General features: G+C 42.3%; 1 protein-coding gene across 5 annotated transcripts in view; it reads right to left on the reverse strand.

Moving 5' to 3' along the window:
* magi1b (membrane associated guanylate kinase, WW and PDZ domain containing 1b) overlaps positions 1-23,333 on the reverse strand; it is a 424,255-nt gene that overhangs the window by 137,760 nt on the left and 263,162 nt on the right. For all 5 annotated transcript variants that reach the window (XM_084316721.1, XM_084316722.1, XM_084316719.1 and 2 more), the window contains exon 3: positions 3,258-3,377. In XM_084316721.1, coding sequence (XP_084172847.1) covers positions 3,258-3,377 — 120 coding nt within the window. The remainder of the gene's footprint in view (positions 1-3,257; positions 3,378-23,333) is intronic.

The raw sequence follows: 23,333 nt of genomic DNA on the forward strand, positions 1-23,333 counted from the left end.
GATTCTTCTTTGTTGTGGAAGGAAGGTCAGAATGTTTCCTTTCAAAAGAGACCAGACTCATGCATGTGCTATAAGTATAAAGTATAATAAATCGCAAATTACTTTGGGTATGCAATCGTCAGGTGTGTTATGTAAAACTAGACCCATTTTTGCCCGATGCATAATACACATAATCCTCAACTTTGATTTTAAATCCTCAAAGTCCCATATTATTGTACAAAGTATAGAAAACTCTTCCCTAAATTCAAAACGACTAGTTTACCAACATAAAGATTTAGGATATGTGAATGTTTCATCTACACATGATGTAATTTAGTTGTTGTTAACACAACACATGGTGTCTTATGATAACTGGATGACTATTATTGAAAATGCAATAACACTCAAAATCCAACATAACAAAGTATTCTCTGCAAGTCTGTTGACTTCAGTGGGGTGTTCAGACTACGGACTACCAAACGGCGAGGCATGGTCAGCTACACTGAAGCCAAGTCACCTGCGAAGTGCTGCTTGAGGGCCGTGGACGGTTGTTAATCACATAAAACAGCCTGTTCAATAACAGTGGAGGAATTAAAAACTACATTTTTAAATGTACACTAGTTAAAATTAATAGAAAACTCAAGAGAGATGCCTAGAAGTTATGGCTGGTGAAGACAGAAAGACAGACAGAACCACATGAGTGATTGCAATACCCACTCCAGCACTTTGCGCTGTGCAGGTGTGAAAATTATATTTCACAGATTGAAAACAATTTGATAAAACTGTTGTAAAGATACAAAATACAGGACCTTTACCAACCATTTATTGATGCCAAAGATGCTTGTTCTGTCCATGGGGTGTGTATAACACAACCCATTCCTATATTGACTCACCCCATCATTTATTAAAACACTCTTTTGTACTTTATATCAAAGCCTTTGATGTACAGCTGTTGCTTAAAGGGGAACTATTTTACTATTTATTTCACTATTTGGGCACTTTTACACAATTCCTGTGAGTTTATGGAACACCTCTGTAATTATATATATTTTTTAATTCATTGTTTTGTATTTCTAATCAAGTCCTCAAAAACAGCATTTTTCTACCTCAATATCTTGAGCCGTTTTGAGGCTGGGCTCCTAAACCACTGTGTGGCCTGGTGGCATCTGCCACATTATCATGCAGCTGAGTCTCTCTGACATCACAGATCATCACATTTTCAGATGACTCAGTTCAGTGAGGGTGAATATTGTGAGAGGAGAATTGGAAGAATGCGCCAATATGAGAATTAGAGACATAGATCATATTAATATACGTCCACATAGCTAGGAAACAATGCTAAACACTGAAAAAGGCCATTTATAAGATAGTTCCCCTTTAACACTTTAACTGCCACACACGAGATATCTCGGGTTTATTTATAGGTGGTTGAAAGCCACTCACGAGATTTCTCGGAATTATTATTTTTTTTTTTTTTAGCGATCTGAAATCATATTGCATCACGCGAGCCTACCCGAGTATACACGAGCTCCGCCGGAGAGCATATGTGGAAAAAAGCGCCCCCTATCATCTTTCAGATGACATAAGGGATTTTGGAATGGACTCAATGAAAATGGATGGGGAAAAAAATCCGGTACTCCACATTTTCCAGTTCACTGATCCAGCCGGGGTTATCACAGTTCATTCTGGAGACTCTGAGACCCGTTGATCATGGAGTTCTACTGTATCGCGTTGGATCCATACACTTATCGATTTTTTCGAATGGTGATCAGGAATTGGAATATACCAGTTGGATACCATCTGATGTCAGGTAAAGACTCTATGTTATCAGTGTTAGGATAATCAGACTAATTTTGATGAAGTTATAAGCTGTTTTGTGAAATGGGTTCTTTCGGTTTCACTGTAAAAGTCTGAGAGGAAATCAACGCGGCGATTATCCGTGCGCGGCCCGAATGTGCTTGCGTGCACGTATAATATTGATCATCTAGCGTTTATTTGAAAACGATTCATAAAAAGGCTGACGAATATCAACGTTGTGGAATATTCCAGTAAAAGACGATTTTCATAGAATGGTCCAGAATGGGCTGTTTTTTATCTGAAAACGGGTGCTTTTCTAAATGCTCTAAAACGGAGATGACGCGATAAAAAACCAATCTGCCTCGACAGCACTGACTGGAAAATAGTCTTTGATAATGCGATGGGCAGATTAGACACATAGCCATAATTTAAAACATAGATTAGGCGATATTAACGTTAACATTGGCGCCGATGGTGGCATTCAGGGGGTAAAAAGGAAAACCCGGCGTGGCACTCAAAGTGTTAAGGAGAGCCTTGCATCCTGCCAAAAGTACAACTTAGAAGGGGCCCTGCATGCTGGTGCACTTCAGAGGGTCCCTACTGAGTGTACACTATCCAACTGTGAAGCTTCTTACAGTGCCCCACACACACACACACACACACGCACACACACACAATATGTCCCTATCTCTTCACTTCAATATGTCCCTAATCTCTACAAATTCACTTCAATATGTTCCTATCTCTACTAGTTCAGTTCAATATGTTCCTATCTCTACAAGTTCACTTCAATATGTCCCTATCTCTACAAGTTCACTTCAATATGTCCCTATCTCTACAAGTTCACTTCAATATGTCCCTATCTCTACTAGTTCACTTCAATATGTCCCTATCTCTACAAGTTCACTTCAATAATAATAATAATAATGGATTCAATTTGTACCGCGCTCTACATTCGTGAGAATCTCAGAGTGCTACAGGAGATAAAGACAAAAGTTAAATGAATAAAACTATTTAAAATGAATAAAAACAATTAAAAAGACTAACAACCAGCGAAATGGAAGAACCTAAGAGTAAAATAAAATAGAAAATAATAGTAAAATGGATAGAAGTAAAAATAAAAGTAAAAGAAAATTCAGGCAAAAGCCTTGTTAAAAAGAAATGTTTTTAGGCCCCTTTTAAAAACCTCGACGGATTGTCCCTATCTCTACAAGTTCACTTCAATATGTCCCTATCTCTACAAAGTTCACTTCAATATGTCCCTATCTCTACAAGTTCACTTCAATATGTCCCTATCTCTACAAAGTTCACTTCAATATGTCCCTATCTCTACAAGTTCACTTCAATATGTCCGAAGATAGTCCCTTCAAAATCCCTCTACATTGGATCACTTTGTGTATAATTATATTGTATACTGTGTTTATTTATTGCAATATCTCTGTAAATCTATTGAAAAAAAAAAAAAAAATGTGTGAAGTTACCTTCATACGTTCCTATCTCCAAAAGGGTCCCACTCTTCTCCAACTCCAGGAAGTCCTCTTTGGGCAGGAAGTTGTAGTCTACACCAGGGACTTCTCCGTCACGAGGGAGGCGGGTTGTACCTGTATAACCAATCAGAGAAAGTGCAGGAGTCAATAAAGTAGGTCAGTTGGTATTTTGTTGACATGACAGACAGACAATAAAGGGCCTGCCGGTACAGCTGACGTGAGATTACAGTGACATGTTCACTTACTGACGTCAATCTAACTTAAGGAGCATTAAAGTTGCATTCTGCGAATTCTAAAAAAGGAGACATTCCATGATTTCATTTTTTATATATATAAATATTTTTTAAACATTTTAAATGTTCTTTTACCCTGTATTGTACAGTTTGTATAGATTGTTGTATATTGTTGTTTACAAATCTACTACGGTTTCTAATCTAATCTAAATACTGCTGATGATAATTCTGCTGATAATACTGATAATAATACTGATAGTAATACTGCTGATAATAATATTGCTGGTAATGCTGATGATAATACTGCTGATGATAATACTGCTGATGATAATACTGCTGATAATAACAATAATGCTGATGATAATACTGCTGATGATAATAATAATGCTGATAATAATACTGCTGATGATAATAATACTGCTGATAATAATAATAATGCTGATGATAATACTGCTGATAATAATGCTGATGATAATACTGCTGATGATAATAATACTGCTGATAATAATACTGCAATATCTGGTCAAATAACCACTAATAAATCAATATGTTGTTAGTGTGTCCATGGTAAAGTGACAGTGGTATATATACTACATGACAAAATACAACAGCTTGTGAGCGAAATAAAGAGAAATAGAGAGAGTGAGAGAGAGGAGAGAGAGATGGGGTTCCTTTGTTTTTTGGCATGTTGTTTGTGTCACACTGGGGTGGAGTGTGAGTGACACCTAGGTGGGGAACCTGCATATGTGAGAAGCACTCAAGTGTGTGTGTGTGTGTGTGTGTGTGTGTGTGTGTGTGTGTGTGTGTGTGTGTGTGTGTGTGTGTGTATTGTGCACATACACATACATGAGCTTGTGAGGGTGCATGTGCGTGGCTGTGTGTGTCTGGCATAGACTCTACGAGTGTCTGGCATGTGTGTTGTTGTGTTAAAGGGTGCTGACAGTCAGCCAATCACTGAAGTGCTAACGGCTTTATCACTTAACAACAACACTATGGACGTAAAGGATGATCAAAGACAGTTTCTCTCCTTTATGTGTGTCTCTGCATGTATTTACTCAATCCCCTTTTCATACTGGCCATGTTCCACCCAACAACCCCCAACACCTCTCTCATCTATTCACTTTTGTTTAATACATGAGGCGTTGTCTAATGTTATCTAGCTACTGATAGCTCCTGATATCATCAGTTTGGTGCTGGCTGGCTAACGTGAGCTAACGTTAGCTACCTAGCTAACGTTACTTCCAAACCCTGTTAGTTATAAGGAGCCCAGTCCAAGCTACAACAGTCTGCATACCCTTAACAATTGTGTGTATTTAGCCGTATTGTATTGTACCCATTCTGCAATCTGTTCAATAAAGTTTACATCCATTCATCCTGCTAGCATTAACGTTACCAAGCTGCTAGCCACAATGCTATACTGTTGTACTGGCATATTCCATTCACGTTAGCATGTAGCTAACACCATCAGAGATATTTTTGTGAGACTAAACTATCCGCTCTTGGTGGTCAATTGTGTTGATGTTAGTTTTGTTTCATCAACAAATGAGGCAGAACACAGTGAATGTATCCGTTTTGTTTATTGCACTTTTATTGCACTTTCTTTGCTGAAAAATAAATGCTACATTGGCTAAATGGCTCACGCAAGGCATTTAAAGATGTTTTTTTTTTTTTTTTTTCAGGAAGTGTATTGGCACATTCAACTTCTGATTGGTTGAAAATTGCCTTCATGTTCGCCACCTACTGCCACCTACTGTTTTGGCATTGTACTACATCACTGTGCTCAGGAGGCAAAACCAATGTCTAACTTGCCTGCCATTACGTTGCGTTCTGGAAAGCGAAACTGACCCTGAAAACGAAACGAAAATAGCCCTGTGTGTAACCGCAGCCTAAGGCTGCTAACCCCCTGTAACAAGCCTACCTCTCAGCCCTATATGCCACCCAACACCTCTATCTATGCCAGGGGTTCTCAGACTTTTTTATACCACAACCCCATTTTATTTAGGATTTCTTTTGGCGACCCCACACTTAATGTATCGTGGAATTTCAACGTGGAATTAAGGAATATCAAAATAAAAGCACACATTGTTGAACTTGATCATGCATATTTATTATAACATTTAATTACAGCACTGTTATCAATACACATTTATAAAACGAGGCATATTTAGCCAAAATATGTTTTGTATTTTTGCCAATGCGCTGTCACCTACCCACGACCCCACTTTGGGTCGCAACCCGTAGTTTGAGAACCGCTGCTCTATGCTAACCCCCTGTAACAAGCCTACCTCTCAGCCCTCTATTCTCTTCCCTGAGTTCGCACTCACAATATAAAATACGATATTCCTATATTGATCCCTTTGGGAGAAATTCAGGCATCATAACAGCATGGGGGAGGGGGTACAGGTACATGGCAATAGTAATACAGATACAATTATAGTACAGTAAACAAATAAATAAAAAAGGCAGTGTAAACAATAACAATATTAAATATATAATAAAGAGAGAGAGACTGGAACAGTCTCAAACTACTGTAAATCCATCCAAAACTGAAGAACTCTCCCAAATCCAATAATTGTGGTTGTATGTGAAATCAGCCCTTTTTCATCTACTGTCCCAAGACCGTCCCTGAATATGTTCAGTATTGTTTACTGGCTCAGTATCCCAGCCACCCAATTTGGGTTGGTCATTCTCATTATAGAGTATACAGTATGTCACCTATTGTAAATAGAATATGGCCCATTCAAATGACAGAATACTTGAGTATCCCAAATAACACTGAAATATGAATGTGCGTGTAACACACACACACACACACACACACACACACACATACACACACACACAGCTGTGTCTCCAGCTGTGTACTTGAGGTCTCACTCTTTTCTACTCTTTAGAAGATTGACATTTTGAGGTATCATTGTCAACCAAAATGGTCTACCATCACAGTCTGATCTCAGTTCTCACACTTTCCCCGGCCTCCTCTGCTCGTGCAGTTAATTTAAGCGAATAACCGTGAATAAATCATGAAAAAGAGGTATGTTTGTAACATCTAATCTACAGCCTCTGATCATAGATTTCATTTTTTTCTTTTTAAGATTATCTTTTTGGCATTTTATTGCTTTATCGGACAGATCCGGCAGAGAGGAAGGATGGGAGAAGATATGGGGAGGAGACATTCGGCAAAGGTCGCCGGGTCCGGGAGTCGAACCCGGGACGGCCGTGTTGCACTGCGGTGCGTTACGTGGTGGTGCGCCACCTGGCGCCCCTGGTCATAGATTTCTACACAGGCACGACAGGACAGCTACATGAATCAATAAAAAGGCAGGCAGACGGAGCGGGCTAGGTGATTGGACAACGACACCTACCCGTCTTTCTGCAGAATCAAAGATGGCTGCCCCTGTTAAGCAGACCCCCCCCCCCCCACCCCCACCGGTAGCGAGGGAGAGCCCTGCTTTCTTCCTGTCTCTCTCCCCTCCCTCTCCACCCATCTATCTCTCTCCCAATCGCCTTGTTCGCAGTGTGGTGGTGGTGAGCAATAAGCTGGTAAAAATAGACGCTCCCTCCTCAGCCCATGTTCAATGACACTGGTGATAAATCAGTGATGGGAAGATAACTCCAGCATGCGCGCGCACACACACACACACGCGCGCGCGCACAAACACAGGTTCTCTCTCTCTCTCTCTCTCTATCACACAGCTGTCACAAACCCAATCCCTATACTTCAATGTATATTTCCCTGCCAGCTAACCTCCTCGTGGTGAGCATGGGGACTATAGTCTACTAAACAAGGCAGATCTCTCTCTGCACATCGCCCAGCATTTATGATTTCATTTCCTTCTCGAGTTCCTCTCTAACTTCTGAACTAGGCCAGTCGCGGCCCGACACCTCGTTACTCCTGCTGCGAGAGGAGGGGACACATCGATCGGCGGCACACAAACCCGTCAGACGAAAGCTCTCGGAACTCTATCAAACAAACAAACTATGTTTGTTGTACTACTCGCCCGTTCCCCCTGCAGCCACTCTTAGCAGAATGTCCGCTTTAGGGAGTCCTGGGCTCTGAGCGGAGTATTCGGCCTCCCGTCAGCTCACTTCACTCCCATAACAGAGGAGCGGAGTATTCAGCCTCCCGTCAGCTCACTTCACTCCCATAACAGAGGAGCGGAGTATTCGGCCTCCCGTCGGCTCACTTCACTCCCATAACAGAGGAGCGGAGTATTCGGCCTCCCGTCGGCTCACTTCACTCCCATAGAAGTGGCCATTGATTCAGCTCCTCGCAGACACTGGATGCCCCTCAGTCAAGCGAATAGGAAGTGTTGGGATTGGGACCAAGGGTTTCACATGCGGCTAGAATAGCATAGCCTTGGCCTGGGCCCAGAGTCTGAGACACTGTCGTCGCTATCGGCCTAATTAATCCTCCATCTCCCCTCGAACCACAAAGGCAATATTGACGAGAGCTGTAAAAAAAAGAAAAAAAGAAAAAAAGGAGACACATGGAGGAAGGGAGAGAGAGAGAGAGAGAGAGAGAGATAGAGAGATAGAGAGATAGAGAGATAGAGAGATAGAGAGATAGAGAGAGAGAGAGAGAGAGAGAGAGAGAGAGAGAGAGAGAGAGAGAGAGTCATTTGCACATCAGAGTCTGGATTGAGGAGCTGAACAACAGTCGGATGTGATGCTCCTCCAGGATGCTAACCTTGAAAACGGAAAGGAAGGGGAGAGAGAGAGAGAGAGAGAGAGAGAGAGATAGACAGAGAGAGAGAGAGAGATAGAGACTCCAGAGCTAATAATTAGCATAATCCAGCAATCGCTCCAAACAATGACGCCTTTGAGATTGTTGCTGTGTGTGTCGGTCCATCAGAGGCAGCTTACTGCCTTCCACATGTTAAAGGTCTTTATTGCACCGTATTCACACATGCAGATAAATGCATGCACACGCACACACACACACAACACTGTTGTTTAACTATGAAATACAAAACAGTGAGGGATCAGCAAGCCACTGGTTACCTCTGTTGCTAGGGACAACCCAGGAAGGATTGGAGAGAGATAGAGTCTCAAGTCCGTACGGCATAGCCCTCACCATATCCCACCCCCCCAAAACACACGCACACACACACACTAGGGCTGCATGATTTTGGGAAATAATCTAATTGAAATTTTTCGGACAGATATTGCGATTGCAATTACATTTGCGATTATAATAAAAAAAATATATATAAGCAGCCCCACAGAGGTTTATTGTAAAATGCGGCTTGCATCTGGCCTACGCGGTGGGTCTTTTCGGGACGCCGAGCCTGAAAATGTTTATTTTTACCTGGGAATCGATACCGGTACCCAACGGTACCTTTTTTCTGTGCTTTACTCTCCCGCTCTGAAGTCTAAACTTCACAACACACAATCTAAAACCCCTTACCTCCCTCTCCCAAACCGATCTTGTATCTCAATGGGACTTCCTGGTTAAAAAAACAAAAAACTAAAAAAGGGATTTTCTTTTTTTTGCGATTTGATAATTGCATCATTCCAAATCGCGATTTCTATAAAAAATCGATTAATCGTGCAGCCCTAACACACACACACAGACACAGACACACACACACACACAGAGAGGCATGAGTCAAAGCCCTGGACCAAATGAGTATAAATGATGGATGATGAGAAGAAAAAGAGACATATAAAGAAGAGATAGGAGAAAGGGGGGTGGTAGAGACAGAGAGAGGTAGGATAAAGAGATAGGTATAGGTAGGTAGGAGAGAGGGGGGGGTAGATAGAGAGGGGAGGGGGTAAAGAGAGATGGGGGATATATACAGGGAGAGATATATATATATATAGAGAGAGAGAGAGAGAGAGAGAGAGAGAGAGAGAGAGAGAGAGAGAGAGAGAGAGAGAGAGAGAGAGAGAGAGAGAGAGAGAGAGAGAGAGAGAGAGAGAGAGAGAGAGAGAGAGAGAGAGAGAGAGAGAGAGAGAGAGGTAGACTATACACACTAGAGTCAACTCCACGGCGCTGTGCAATATGGCAAAAAAATAAATCACAATATTCAGAAGGACATTTTTTATATCAACAAGCCTAATGTTATATCAGGATAATCTTAAATGAATGAACATGTCATTGTTGAATGAGTTGAATGAGTGATTCGTTTCATGCAGGTCCTCATTGGTTTCTTCCAATAAATAAACCCATATATAGCTTTATATAAATGGATAATGATCGTTTTAATGTCCATGTAGTACATGTTGTGTACTGTATAGACAGGTTTCTTGTTTATAAACATACCGTGTTTGAGCCAATCAGCAATACTCACTATTGGAGAAACCATGGCACACCCCTGAATAAAAGTAGTTTCAAACAAAAACGTCTGGATGTCATTTAGCCAAATCAGCATGGCTGTGAGTGTGAGTCAGCGTGGCTGTGAGTGTGAGTCAGCATGGCTGTGAGTGTGAGTCAGCATGGCTGTGAGTGTGAGTCAGCATGGCTGTGAGTGTGAGTCAGCATGGCTGTGAGTGTGAGTCAGCGTGGCTGTGAGTGTGAGTCAGCGTGGCTGTGAGTGTGAGTCAGCATGGCTGTGAGTGTGAGTCAGCATGGCTGTGAGTGTGAGTCAGCGTGGCTGTGAGTGTGAGTCAGCATGGCTGTGAGTGTGAGTCAGCGTGGCTGTGAGTGTGAGTCAGTATGGCTGAGTCGTTCACCTTTTACATGTCTAGCTTTGGCACGGATTGATTGTTTAGATCGCTAGCATGGCTAACAAATGCAAATATATTGTGTTCTTCTGACCAGGATCCTTTTTTGCCTCCTTGACGCACGCCGCGCACACCAAGTCGGCTTAAACAAGCTTAATGATGACAGATCGTTTGGTTTGTAAAAGGACACGTAAACTGTACTGAGGAACAAATACAATATCACCATCTGCAAAACTAGGATGTGGCGCGTCAACACACTGATCTGAAGGAAACAACATTCTGTCAGTTCTATGCTGGAGCATAATGGGCTGGACATGACCTCAGCTGAACTCTCTCTCCCTCTCTCTCTATCTTCTCTCCTCTCCCTCTCTCCTCTCCCTCTCTACATCCCTTCACACAGACGAGACGGGGCAGAATGCTGAGCCATCCTTTTCCTCCGGCAACTGATAGTTGACGTGGGCACATACAGACTGAGCGAACACACACACACACACGCACACACACACAGAGAGCAAACAGACTGAGCAAACACACACACACACAGGTCTGTAGTGTTACAAAAGGTTAGGGGAGGAAACACTTATCGTTACAATCAGCAGCTGTTCCATCCCCTGCTAGCCAGAGCATGCACGCGCACGCGCGCGCACACACACACACACACACACACACACACACACACACACACACACACACACACACACACACACACACACACACACACACACACACACACACACACACACACACACACACACACACACACACACACACACACACACACACACACACACACACACACACACACACACACACACACACACACACACACACACACACACCTCCAATGATGTGGGGAGGCGGACCAAACTGGGGGGAAAACAATCACTTAATGGGGCTTTATGCCCCCCCCCCCCCCCCCCCCCCCCCGCAAAACACACACACACACGCACGCACACACACAGTGTAATTTCAGTAGCTGTGGTCTGTAAAGCCTGTGCCCAGTGCATTGCATTTAGACTAGTGTTTTGGGATGGAATTCTGTGTGCAGACGAGGCTGTAAAGACTCGAGACGACGGAGCCCCGCTGTCACACGATTGGCGCAGATGTCACATGACCAGAAACGTCAGTGGCCAATCAGATCGCCTCAGGTCGTTGAGACAACCAGACGTGCTGTGAAGACCCGCCCTACTCTGCCTCTGATTCGCAGACTGTGGGTGGGGGAATGTGATTGGACCAAAGCAGAGTCACTCACAGACAGTGGCTCCAGTCACTAATAGTTGCAATAGCCGCAGGACATATTCTTGTGTATTTAAAAGTACTGCCAATGTAGCCTTCAGGTGATCGCCATGGATAGAATCAGACATGCTTTGTTTACGCTTCTAGGCTACTGGCGTCTGGCGCATGCCTGTGATGTAAGCAGTACGCAACGCGAGCCATGACAACCCTTTCGTCATAGTTTTATGCGGTTTGACAGTTTAGATGATAGCGCAAAGGTTTATCGTTTCTAGGAATTCCACCCAGGAAGGTGGTCTCACTTTTTTGCGGATTCTCCCCGTAAAAACGCTGTTGCCGTATAAACAAAAGGCACATCCGAATTTTTTTTTGCGGATTCACCTGCTAGCGTTTCCGTCTAAACAGGGCCTGAGTGTAGTGCTAATCAGATGTATGTACAGAGTTGTAGTATATGTACAGTGATACAGGTATAAAGTATGGTAGTAGTGACTACTAGTAAGAGTAGGATATGTACAGGTATAGATATAGTATCTACAGATATGTAAAAGGAAAGGACTATGTGCAGGTAAATACAGACAGGTGTGGATAGGTATATATGTGGTGACGTGAGAATAAATAAATATATATATGTATATATATTATATATATATAATATACAGCATTATTTTCACCCTATCATGCATAGCTATGGGTTATAAGCAGATGTATACTATGTAAGTATATATAGAGGGTTATATGCAGTTATATTCAGACAAATAATCTATATATATGATCCTTTGGTGGATCAGATTTGGTAGAAAAATACGAGGCGCCTAAACTTGTAAATCTGTCTCAGATGAAAGCCCAGAGAAGAACATTAGGGTTACCGTTTACAATTTACAGTCACAAAATATGCGCTCAGAATTAACTGGACAATAACAATGTCAATGAGAAGAATATAGTCTGAAGGTAAGTCACTAGAAAAACAAGTTCCATCGATGACACACAGACACTTCCACATACACCTGACGTGTCGCCATCGAGCCAAAGCCATCACTTCAAATGTGTAGAGATGTTATTATCAATATATCCTTGTCAAATAGATATTGATTGCTTGATTTGATCACTTAAAAAAATTTAAATAAGAAATTGACAGCCTCTACAGAAAGATTCAATATTTACCTAAGAGGTAGTTTCTCCAAATAGATTAACATTTCCCATGAGCCCCTTGTGAGGAGAATGTTGCCATGGGGATGTTGTCTGTTTACATTCAAGCCAAGTGAAGACGCGAGATGACAGAGGAGACGGATGAAACCAATTATGATTACCGATGAGGTAGCCTGATGTGAAATTGCAATTATGTAGTTTGAACATTTTTGTTTTGATCCACAAGAATGCCCATCGCTTTATAGAGACTACTGTACTGTACACTTACCTTTTGTGAATGTAATCATTCCAAGCCATCAACATTTGACAACAATATTAATGTTAAAAATGTCAATGTTGACTTTTTGAAAACAGCTGCTTCACCTACCAAATCTGAAATATTTCATAGCCACAACAAGCATCTTCCCCAGTTTGAATTACTTCATTTGCTGACTGTATGACCTGCTCAGTGCCACGCGGTTACCTTGGCATTGCCAAATGAAAACCTCCACATATCAGCCCTGTCACGGTTACACCATGATGTCACTGAAACCACGATCGATGCGCAACCGCGACCAGCCACGACCCTTGCAGTGACCTTGGCCTCCTCTGTTTGCTTATACTGTCAGAGTGGATCAATACAAAATGTTTCACCCCCATCATCTACCCACCACCTCTCCCGAATAGATGGATAAAACGGGAGTCACCAGTTTAACCACCTGTACATTGTATATTACTATTGCACTTAACTGCTACATTTGCACTCTGGTTGGATGCCCAAACTTATTTCCATTGGATTGTACTTGTGCTATATGATGACAATAGAGTTCAATCTAATCTAATCTAAATGCTAAACAACCATAGCCTTGACAGCCGACAAAAAAAAGTACAGGTCCCCTTTTGTCCTCTTGTGTGGCAGGAAACAGCCGCATGAGAGATAAAGTAAACATACAACGATTGCGAACATCTAACATACACTATTCTCCTCTCCCCCTTTCGCTAAATAATAACCATCACCACATCCAACATGGAACAAGCTACTCGCATACAGAACCATATAAAAGAGATTCAGTCTTGAGTAAAAAGAAAGGGAGCGCTTTGATGTGTTGAATATATGGAAGGTCCTCACCTCTTCCCGTCTAGCATAACTAATGTCCACTGGCAGACAAGTGGCTCATCTATATTTAATTGATGGCAGACTATTTTAGGGAGCGTCTGCCCTTGTAGTGGCACAACAGACACAGGCTGAGGATGCTGTGACATCTGTGAGGCCCGTGCACGACACTGAGATTAGATCGGAGGGTATGATGACATTATGAGACCAACATGACTACGCGACTCAATTACGTGTCGTCAAAGCGTCTTCGCCAGCGTGATGGAAGACTGAGAGGCACATTATACTCGGCTCATCCAATCGTGCTCAGAGCTTGAGAACAGGACCGAAAGGTTCAAAGGCATGCAAACATATGCCACTAAAACCCACCATATTTTTTTTTAACAGTGGTTCTAAATATATATATTTTTTTTTTAAAGAGAGAAAAGGAAGATGTGCGCACACACACACACACACACACACACACACACACACACACACACACACACACACACACACACACACACACACACACACACACACACACACACACACACACACACACACACACACACACACACACACACACACACACACACACACACACACACACACACACACACACACACACACACACACACACACACACACACACACACACACACACACACACACACACACACACACACACACACACACACACACACACACACACACACACACACACACACACACACACACAGAGCTCGGCTTCTAAAAATACATGTGTGCAAAATCAAGTTTACTTCCTGTGCCTGAGTTCCCCCAAAGCAGTGGAGGACCTTGGGCCTACACATCCCCAGGGCCTGGCCTTGAAGTTCAGCAGTGACCTACATTTAACTCCCTCCACTAGAGCGATGCTGGGCTCCACTCCTCGGTCGACATTGGCTTCTGGGATGGGTCTGGAATCTTGGTCTTCTTTGGCCTCTTGGTCTCGGTTTGCTTCTCGATTTAGTTTGGCATCTTGGTCCAGGTTTGTATTGTTCGTTTTTAACTCCTGGTCTGGTTTGATTTCATCACTGACTTTGGCCTTTTGATCCAGACTGCGTGGGTCACGATTGAGATCTTGGTAAAAAATGACATCCGAGTCAAGATTATATTCATCGTTGTCAGGCGTGTCTTCTTGGTCGATGTTGGGTTGGATTCTGGTTTCTTTGGAATCTTCATCGGGTTCATTTAATTGGTCAACATCGAGTTGTGATTTGGTTTGATTGGTATCTTGATCACCATCTTGTTCAGGATCGTCCATTTGGTCGACAGTTTGGTTAAAATCTTGATCTTTGTCAGGTTCATCTATTTGGTGGACACTGGCTTGAGAGTTGATTTGGTTAGAATCGTGATCTTGGTCAGGATCATTGATGTGGTCACCGTTGGGTTGAGAGTTGATTTGATTGGAATCTTGATCAGCATCTTGGTCTGTTTTGTCTTTTTGGTTGATATCAGCGTATTTGGTAGGATTGTATTCCTGGTCTGGTTTGACATCTTGAGTGAGTTGGACCTCTTCCTCCAGATTGTCTGGCTCCCTGTTGGCATCTTGATCGCATTCGAGTTCAGCGTCGACTTCATCGAGTGAATCTCGCTGGAATCTCACCTCTTCCCTGCCTTTGACTTCATCATGTAATTGACTCAGGGGTTCAAGTGAGCCAGACCGGTGAACCTCCTTCATGTTTGTACCAGGTTTCTTCCTCTTTCTGTGGACTCCACAGCATCCAAAAAGCCCCCAATGAAAAAGGCTTAACATGGCTATATATAGGGGCTATTCCATTTAATCCAGAGATTCAGATAGAAAATATAAATCCTGCTCTGATGAGTGTCTGGGTTGGAGATCAGTTCCAACACAATTAGTTGTGGCAGCTGCTGCTAGATTTCGCCAAAGTCAACGATTGCCTGAATTGAAATTGCGAGCTTCTTGGATCCATGAAACCTTGCTGACTTCATGGAAAGGAAAAAGACATAGACACCCACATGTGTTTGCTGTCCTCGGTGAATCCTCTGAGGTGAACACTTGGTGAATAATACCCGCTGTTATAGAACAGAACAATACCATAGCCGGCTCCCAATGGCAGAGCTCTGGATGTGCCACAAAAGCTGAGGTCACAAGGAGATTCGCTCACTTCCAGTGTTTGCTGGACAAACTAGGAGGAGGACCTCTTTCTGACCCCGGGGCTCTCAAGCCCTCAGGGGGACAAACTGCTCCACGATTGTTCCACCCTCCTTCTCTCTATGCACGTCCTAACAGAGGCAAGTGATAGACTAGCAGACTACTGTACCTGCCTGAGTAGCTTTTCTGAGGCCCCACGGGGAGCTTCAGGAGAGAAGAAGATTCTGACCGAAACAAAGACTAAAATGATGCAGTCAAAATGTTGGTATCGTGAGAGAATTATTAAGGACTCGAGCCACCCGAACAACTGCCTCTTTGAACTGCTGCGGTCAGGCAAGCGATACCGGAGTCTTAAGGCGAGCACAGAAAGACTCAGAAGAAGCTTCTATCCCCAGGCCATCAGGCTGCTAAATGAACAATAATCGCTAAACGAACAATAATCACTATGCAACAACCATCTAATGCACACAGCACACACACCCACACGCACACACTCACTCAAACAAACAACACACTGCAGCACCCACTCTCCACACTTTAGATCACACAAACACACTTACACTTTATATTTATTGATAAAGGATTTGCACTACAACTCGTACACCTACTGTGAATTGTACCTAAATTGCACCTCGTCCCATTTCTCCATTTCTGCCTTGCACTATATAGTATTGTATATTAGTACACTGCACAGTATTGTATATTGTATGGTAACTACGTCTATTCTGCATCGAACATTGTACATATGTCTAAACTGAACACTGTGACCTCTTTTTTTTACTTCTAATTTTACTATGTTATTTTATTTCATACTTATCTTGTCTTGCACAGTCTCTGGAGCGCAACAGTAAGAAGCATTTTGTATAAAAGTATTCTGTACTTCTGTATGACAACTATTAAAGAAACTTGAAAACTTGAAACTTGACACTATAAGACACTGCATGTGTGTGTGTTAGTTTTATTTTACAACATGGCTTTAGTGGGTCTTTACAGTAAACAAAATTAACAACCTTTATGATGTCGGCTATAGACTAGGAAAAGAAGGTATTGTGTTTAACCATGACTTAATATTTCATCAATAATGTTAACTAGCCGACACTCCAGTCTAAACCAGAGGAGTTTCAGCTGAACGTTGGGTTGCAGAATTGGGGAAACTACTCAATCTGTAGCTTAACTACAAGCTACTTCACAATGAAGCTTAACTACAAGCTACTTCACAATGAAGCTTAACTACAAGCTACTTCACAATGAAGCTGTAGTTTAACTACAAACTACTTCACAATGAAGCTAAACTACAAGCTACTTCACAATGAAGCTGTAGCTTAACTACAAACTACTTCACAATGAAGCTAAACTACAAGCTACTTCACAATGAAGCTTAACTACAAGCTACTTCACAATGAAGCTTAACTACAAGTTACTTCACAATGAAGCTGTAGCTTAACTACAAGCAACTTCACAATGAAGCTTAACTAAAAACGACTTCACAAGGAAACAAGTTCAACTAAATCTTGACTACTGTAAAAAAATAAATCAAAATGGTAAATGGACGGCATTTACAACAGCTTTTATCCAAATCGCTTTACAATTTATGCCTCACTTTCACCCATTCACTCACACATTCACACACAGACAGCGGAGGCAACCATGCAAAGTGCCAACCTGCTCATCGGGAGCAGTTAGGGGTAGAGTGTCTTGCTACCGTTCTGCCTCCTGAGTCACTGTCACAAAAGCTAACACTACTTTAAAAAAAGTATTGGTACACAGAGCAAGTGAAATTACACAGAATATAGTGTGGGTGTGTTCACGTTAGTGGCCAGGGCAGACCAATCCTCACAGACATGCCCGAGTGTGTTTTAAGGACGAGGGAACAGGGAGCAGTTTTAGAGTTGGAATTAGGAAAATACATTGTGTATTTGTTTTGTCCAGGACCCCGGGAAGACTAGAGGGTAGTAGAGGCGCTTTCATGTGTCTCTAATGGGGATCCTTTAATAAACATAAACATGTAGTTTGTGATTAACTAACTTAAAAAGGGGACATATTATGGAAATGGGTTTTGCAGTCGTTCTATGCATTTGTCTGAAATGTTATTTAGGCGCTATGTAGCCTACTTCTTTTAGTAGGCCAGGGTTTGAAGTCTTCAAATGAACAAACCTAAACAAGCTGTTCAGAATTATTGGACTTGGTGATGTCACAAGGGGGACACAGGCAATTGATTAGCTTTGATTGGTCATTCAATCAAATTAGCTGTGCCTTTTTGGAGCCAGGGACCATGCTTACCTACTAACTGATGTACTGCCCAGATTGTAAAGGTTTTGAACTCTTGGGTGTGGGGTGGCTAGGTACCGACGGAAATTATTAATACAACATGAATAATGCTGCTACACAACAAAAATTACATCTTCAATACAAAAGAAGTAGGAGGTGGTGGGAAATAAACAATACAAATTTAGACTAGTTTCTCTGCAAAAAAACATGTTCCACATTATTCCAGGAAGTCATATACCGATATTATATCATAATCAGACTACTGAAAAAAATACTTGAATGTAGGATTATATGTACAGTAGAAGGTAGATGGTAGAAAGGTTCATCTCAGTGTCACTCCACAAAGTATAGGCCTAACTAACTATCAATACTAACACAATATCACTCTTAAATTCGTTTTCAGACACTATAGCCTATACATTTTCAAGAGGATGAGATGAAGGGGAAATGTCATTTTGTTTTGAACGTCCGACCGACCGACGCCGTCACGTGAAGCAGAGTTTTCCGTGTCACCAAGCTGCTCGACAAACACATCTAACCTGAACCAACAGGCTGTTCAGGCTCCTGTGGCAACACGCCTGCAGCACCTTCTGTGCTGAATCTACTCTTACCAACACGCCTGCAGCACCTTCTGTGCTGAATCTACTCTTACCAACACGCCTGCAGCAGCTTCTGTGCTGAATCTACTCTTACCAACACGCCTGCAGCAGCTTCTGTGCTGAATCTACTCTTACCAACACGCCTGCAGCACCTTCTGTGCTGAATCTACTCGTACCAACACGCCTACAGCAGCAGCTTCTGTGCTGAATCTACTCTTACCAACACGCCTGCAGCACCTTCTGTGCTGAATCTACTCTTACCAACACGCCTGCAGCACCTTCTGTGCTGAATCTACTCGTACCAACACGCCTGCAGCACCTTCTGTGCTGAATCTACTCTTACCAACACGCCTGCAGCACCTTCTGTGCTGAATCTACTCTTACCAACACGCCTGCAGCACCTTCTGTGCTGAATCTACTCTTACCAACACGCCTGCAGCAGCTTCTGTGCTGAATCTACTCTTACCAACACGCCTGCAGCAGCTTCTGTGCTGAATCTACTCTTACTTACAAGACATTGCTCTCCATTAGGTCACAAAGGGAATCCATTTGCACTACCTCTCTACCTCATTTTTGTATGAAGCACATTCTCAGGAGGGTCATACAGAACCACGCATTTCACTGTAATGTACAGTATGTACCTTATATGTGACAAATAAAACGGGATCGTGTAATCTGGGTGTGCGTTCTGTCCCGTTCGCCGAGACCCCTTAGACACCGGGGGAGATGGGGATATTCATAAAAAAAAGACAAAGGAATGAGACAACGCTCATCCGAAACACCTACGTCAGTCCTTGATACAGACAGTACAGTGCTTCACACATTGAACAATGACAAGCCAGTCTCGTCTACAGGCCATCGCTCACTTCAGCTACACTACCGATAGACCTTTGAATACGAGAGCTCACCGGTACAGTATACTGCCGTGCTGTTATTAAGACTATGCAAACAGTAGTATGCAGACACGGGCAGACAGACAGACATGGGCACACACACCGTTCAGAGTGACCTGGATGGGGTGTAAATTGTCCAAATGAGACAGGGAGCTCCAAGAAAGACATTCAATATGTTCTCCTTCCCCAGAGCACCCATAGGTATATTTTGTTGAACACTTTTTAATGGATACATTTTTTTTTTTATATAAATTCTCCTCGACACAGACCATCAAAAGATGACTGTCTTCAGCATATTATCCATACAGTGAACCCATCAGTCGCATTAGTGAAAAGTAGGTCATCGTGAATGTGTTTGGCAACGATTCATTATCATAATTGTTCTATAAATAGGCCCAGCTATTCTTATGTCGGCTCGTGGGCTGACATCCGGGTCTCACAGGGCAGGACGGTATTTACAAGTGTGTGTTCTGAACAAGTTCATGAATACTTAAGTGACCAAACTGTACGGAAAACGACTGCATATCTGTCTTCTTCTACCTGATTTCTTTACGTGCATTACATCCATCGCAGTAGATATAAAAGGTACGTATGTATCATAGCGTTGGAGAAAAGCTATGCGCGTGCCGATAGATCGAGATGTTGGAGAGGAAGCCGTTATCTGAAAACCTCTCTTCAATATTTCATGAGCATGACCCAGTGGATAGCTGCACTGGAGGCTTGTGGTGCTCACTCTCTCACTCACTGTCTCCTCCTCTCCGTCTCCTCTCTCCTATCGCTCTTGCTCTTCTTCTCCCTTTTTCACGTCTCTCTTTCCGTTTACGACATTCTCTTTCATCCCGTGTTTCTGTTTGGTCTCTCCGTTTGACGTATGTATTTTTATATCCCTGAGGTCGTTCTCCTATATAGGGCTGGGAGGTATTCCGTATTTACCTCAGTACATCTTCTCGGACAGAACAAAGGGATAGGTTCGAATTGTACGATAATACTGCTAATGATATCAACAGTCTTAACACAATGTCTGCCACACAGTTTGACCATCTTATAGCGCTCACTGCCAGCGCTGTAAGCCTATGGAGTCACTCACCTTCTTTGCAGGGCTATAACTTTTTAAATATTATAGCTATATCGACATTACTATGGCCCATTCAACATCGGTTATCCATCGTTCCGGATGTGGGAACGTTATATTTTTCCATAATACATTGTCGTGTTAATACCGTCGTGAATATAAGTATGTTTTAGAGTGGTCTGCAGTAATTCCTAGAACGCGAGTTATAGGCCCGACACATATTATACATAATCGATGCATGCATGCGATTCGACTCTGCGATTAACCCATCCCATCGTCCTTCCCCCCCAAGGGCAGCCGGGAGCAGACAGGCGTCAACGTGAGCCGCGCCAGGGGACCAATCCAAGTGCTCCTGTCCGTCTTCGTCAAGGACGCCACAGCGTTAGCGATCTTGTTGTTGTGCATGTTTTTCCACTGGGTTTATCTTATCGGGGGGGGGAAACCCTTGCGAGCACGGGGAGAACATGCAAACTCCACACAGAAAGGCCTGGGAGATACCCCACCTGGGTACCTGGCAACATGGAAACCTGGTCCCCAAGCGGGAATCGAACACTGGACCTTCTTGCTGTGAGGCGACAGTGTTTGACCACTACACCACCATGCCGCTTGTATATACATTCTAGTATAAAATATACAGTAGAAATATACAGAAGTCTACAGAAGTCTACAGTAAAGTGTAATATTGAACAGTGTTCTCATAGAGGAGGCTAACAGAATTACAACATCAGCTTCAGTGTGTTGACGTTCTCTTTTTTTTATACTTACATTTTTATTTTCAGTTTTTTTATTTACAAACAAACATCCACATACAACAATACAATTGGCGGTCAAAATTATAAACGACAGTACAATACAATTCGACAGATAAGAACAAAAAAATATAGCTGATAGTAGAAAATAATATCAAAATCGAATGACGAGTTGACCTAAAAAAAATTCACTAAAGGGAAAACAAAACCAAAAAAAAACCAAGACAAAGAAAAGAGATAAAAAATACAAAAAATACAAAAAAGAAAAAGTGACATGGGTTCTTTGGTACCTTCATAGTTTATTTTCGTTTCTATTTTTCTTCTTGTCTCCTTTTCACTCTCCTGTGATGTCGTTTCTTTTTTTCCTATACTCTTCCCACTTCTCCCATTTTGACTCAAACTTCTCGTCTTGTAGCCTCAGCCTATGTGTGCGACAGTGGCTCAGGAGGTAGAGCAGTCGTCTGGCAATCCGGAGGTTCCCGGTTCGATTCCCGCTCCTCCCGGGCAGCGTGTCGATGTGTCCTTGAGCAAGACACTTAACCCCTAATTGCTCCCGATGAGCAGGTTGGCACCTTGCATGGTTGTCTCCGCCATCGGTGTGTGAATGTGTGAGTGAATGTGTGAGTGAACGGGTAAGATGTGAGTAACAAATTGTAAAGCGCTTTGGATAAAAGCGCTATATAAAAAAGCAGCCATTTACCATTTACCATGTGTGATTCTCTCCATTTCCTGTATCCCACCCACTATCTCTGTCCATTGTTCCCTCGTCGGTGCTTCTACTCTATACCACATTTTTGTCAATGCTTTCTTGGCTGCTACTAGTAATATCTTAATCAAGTATATGTCTTTCCCCTGAATTCCTTCCTGTGTTAATTTCCCTAAATACAATACTTGGCCTGTCTGGGGTATTTCATAACCTACTATTTAATTTATTATCCCTCCTATCTCTTCCCAATAGTTCTTTATTATCTGACATCCCCAGAATATGTGTGTGTGGTTTGCTATTTCCTGTCCACATTTTCTCCAGCATGGTTTCTGTGTTGGTGTATAGTTGCCCTGTATTTCTGGTGTTATAAAAAATCAAATTATGTTTTTCCACCCAAACTCCCTCCATATCATTGACCCTGTGGTTGTGTGTTGTATCTTACATATGTTATACCATTATTCTTCTGTTATCTCCGTTTCTAATTCCTTCTCCCACTTTTCCTTTATATATTTGGTTGTGATGTCCTTGCTGTCCATTATTGCCTGATATAGTGCTGATATCCCCCCCCCCTTCCTTCCTTCGTATGCTTTTACCATTATCCTAATTATCCCATTCTGATCATTGTCTTTGTCTAGTTTTATTTCCTTGTTGTAGTAGTCCCTAATCTGTAAATACCTAAAGTGGTCGCTATTCTCTAGTCCGAATCTTTCTTTCAATTTTTGTAGAGTCTGGATCTCCCCTCCTTCTGTCATTGTACATATTGCTGTTATGCCCCCCCTCTCCCATCTTTTGAACCCATGATCTTCTATCCCTGGTTAAAATTTGTTGTAGTGCGTTATTCATCTCAGTATCTTGGTTTCTTTTTATAGCTTGTATTTCTTTACTATCTTGTTCCATATATTTATAGTGCATTTGGTAATTGGGTCTATTAGTTGTTCCTTTCTTCTGTATAGCTCCCTGTCTCCTATTAGTGCCTGCACTTTGAGTCCCTCATTTTTTGTTTCTGTCTTTCCATTTGGTTTCATAATTCTCGTTGCACCAACATGCTACTATTATCAGCTGTGCTGCGTAGTAGTAATCTTCGTTCTCATCAACTCATTGAGCGGCAATCATGAGATGTCTCGTTTCCGAGAGCCAGCGGTTGAGCGCCAAAAACTACATATAGTTTTTAGTTACTTTTTTTTCTATTTTCTTATTCTAAACACTTGCACGGGCCTTTGTGAGTGTGGCCGGGACCTGCAATGGCGATTGAATCCTGACATGTGGCAGTATCGCCTACCTTATGAACTG

The sequence above is a fragment of the Notolepis coatsorum genome, assembly GCF_963971535.1.
Source record: "Notolepis coatsorum genome assembly, chromosome: 6".
NCBI lineage: Eukaryota > Metazoa > Chordata > Actinopteri > Aulopiformes > Paralepididae > Notolepis > Notolepis coatsorum.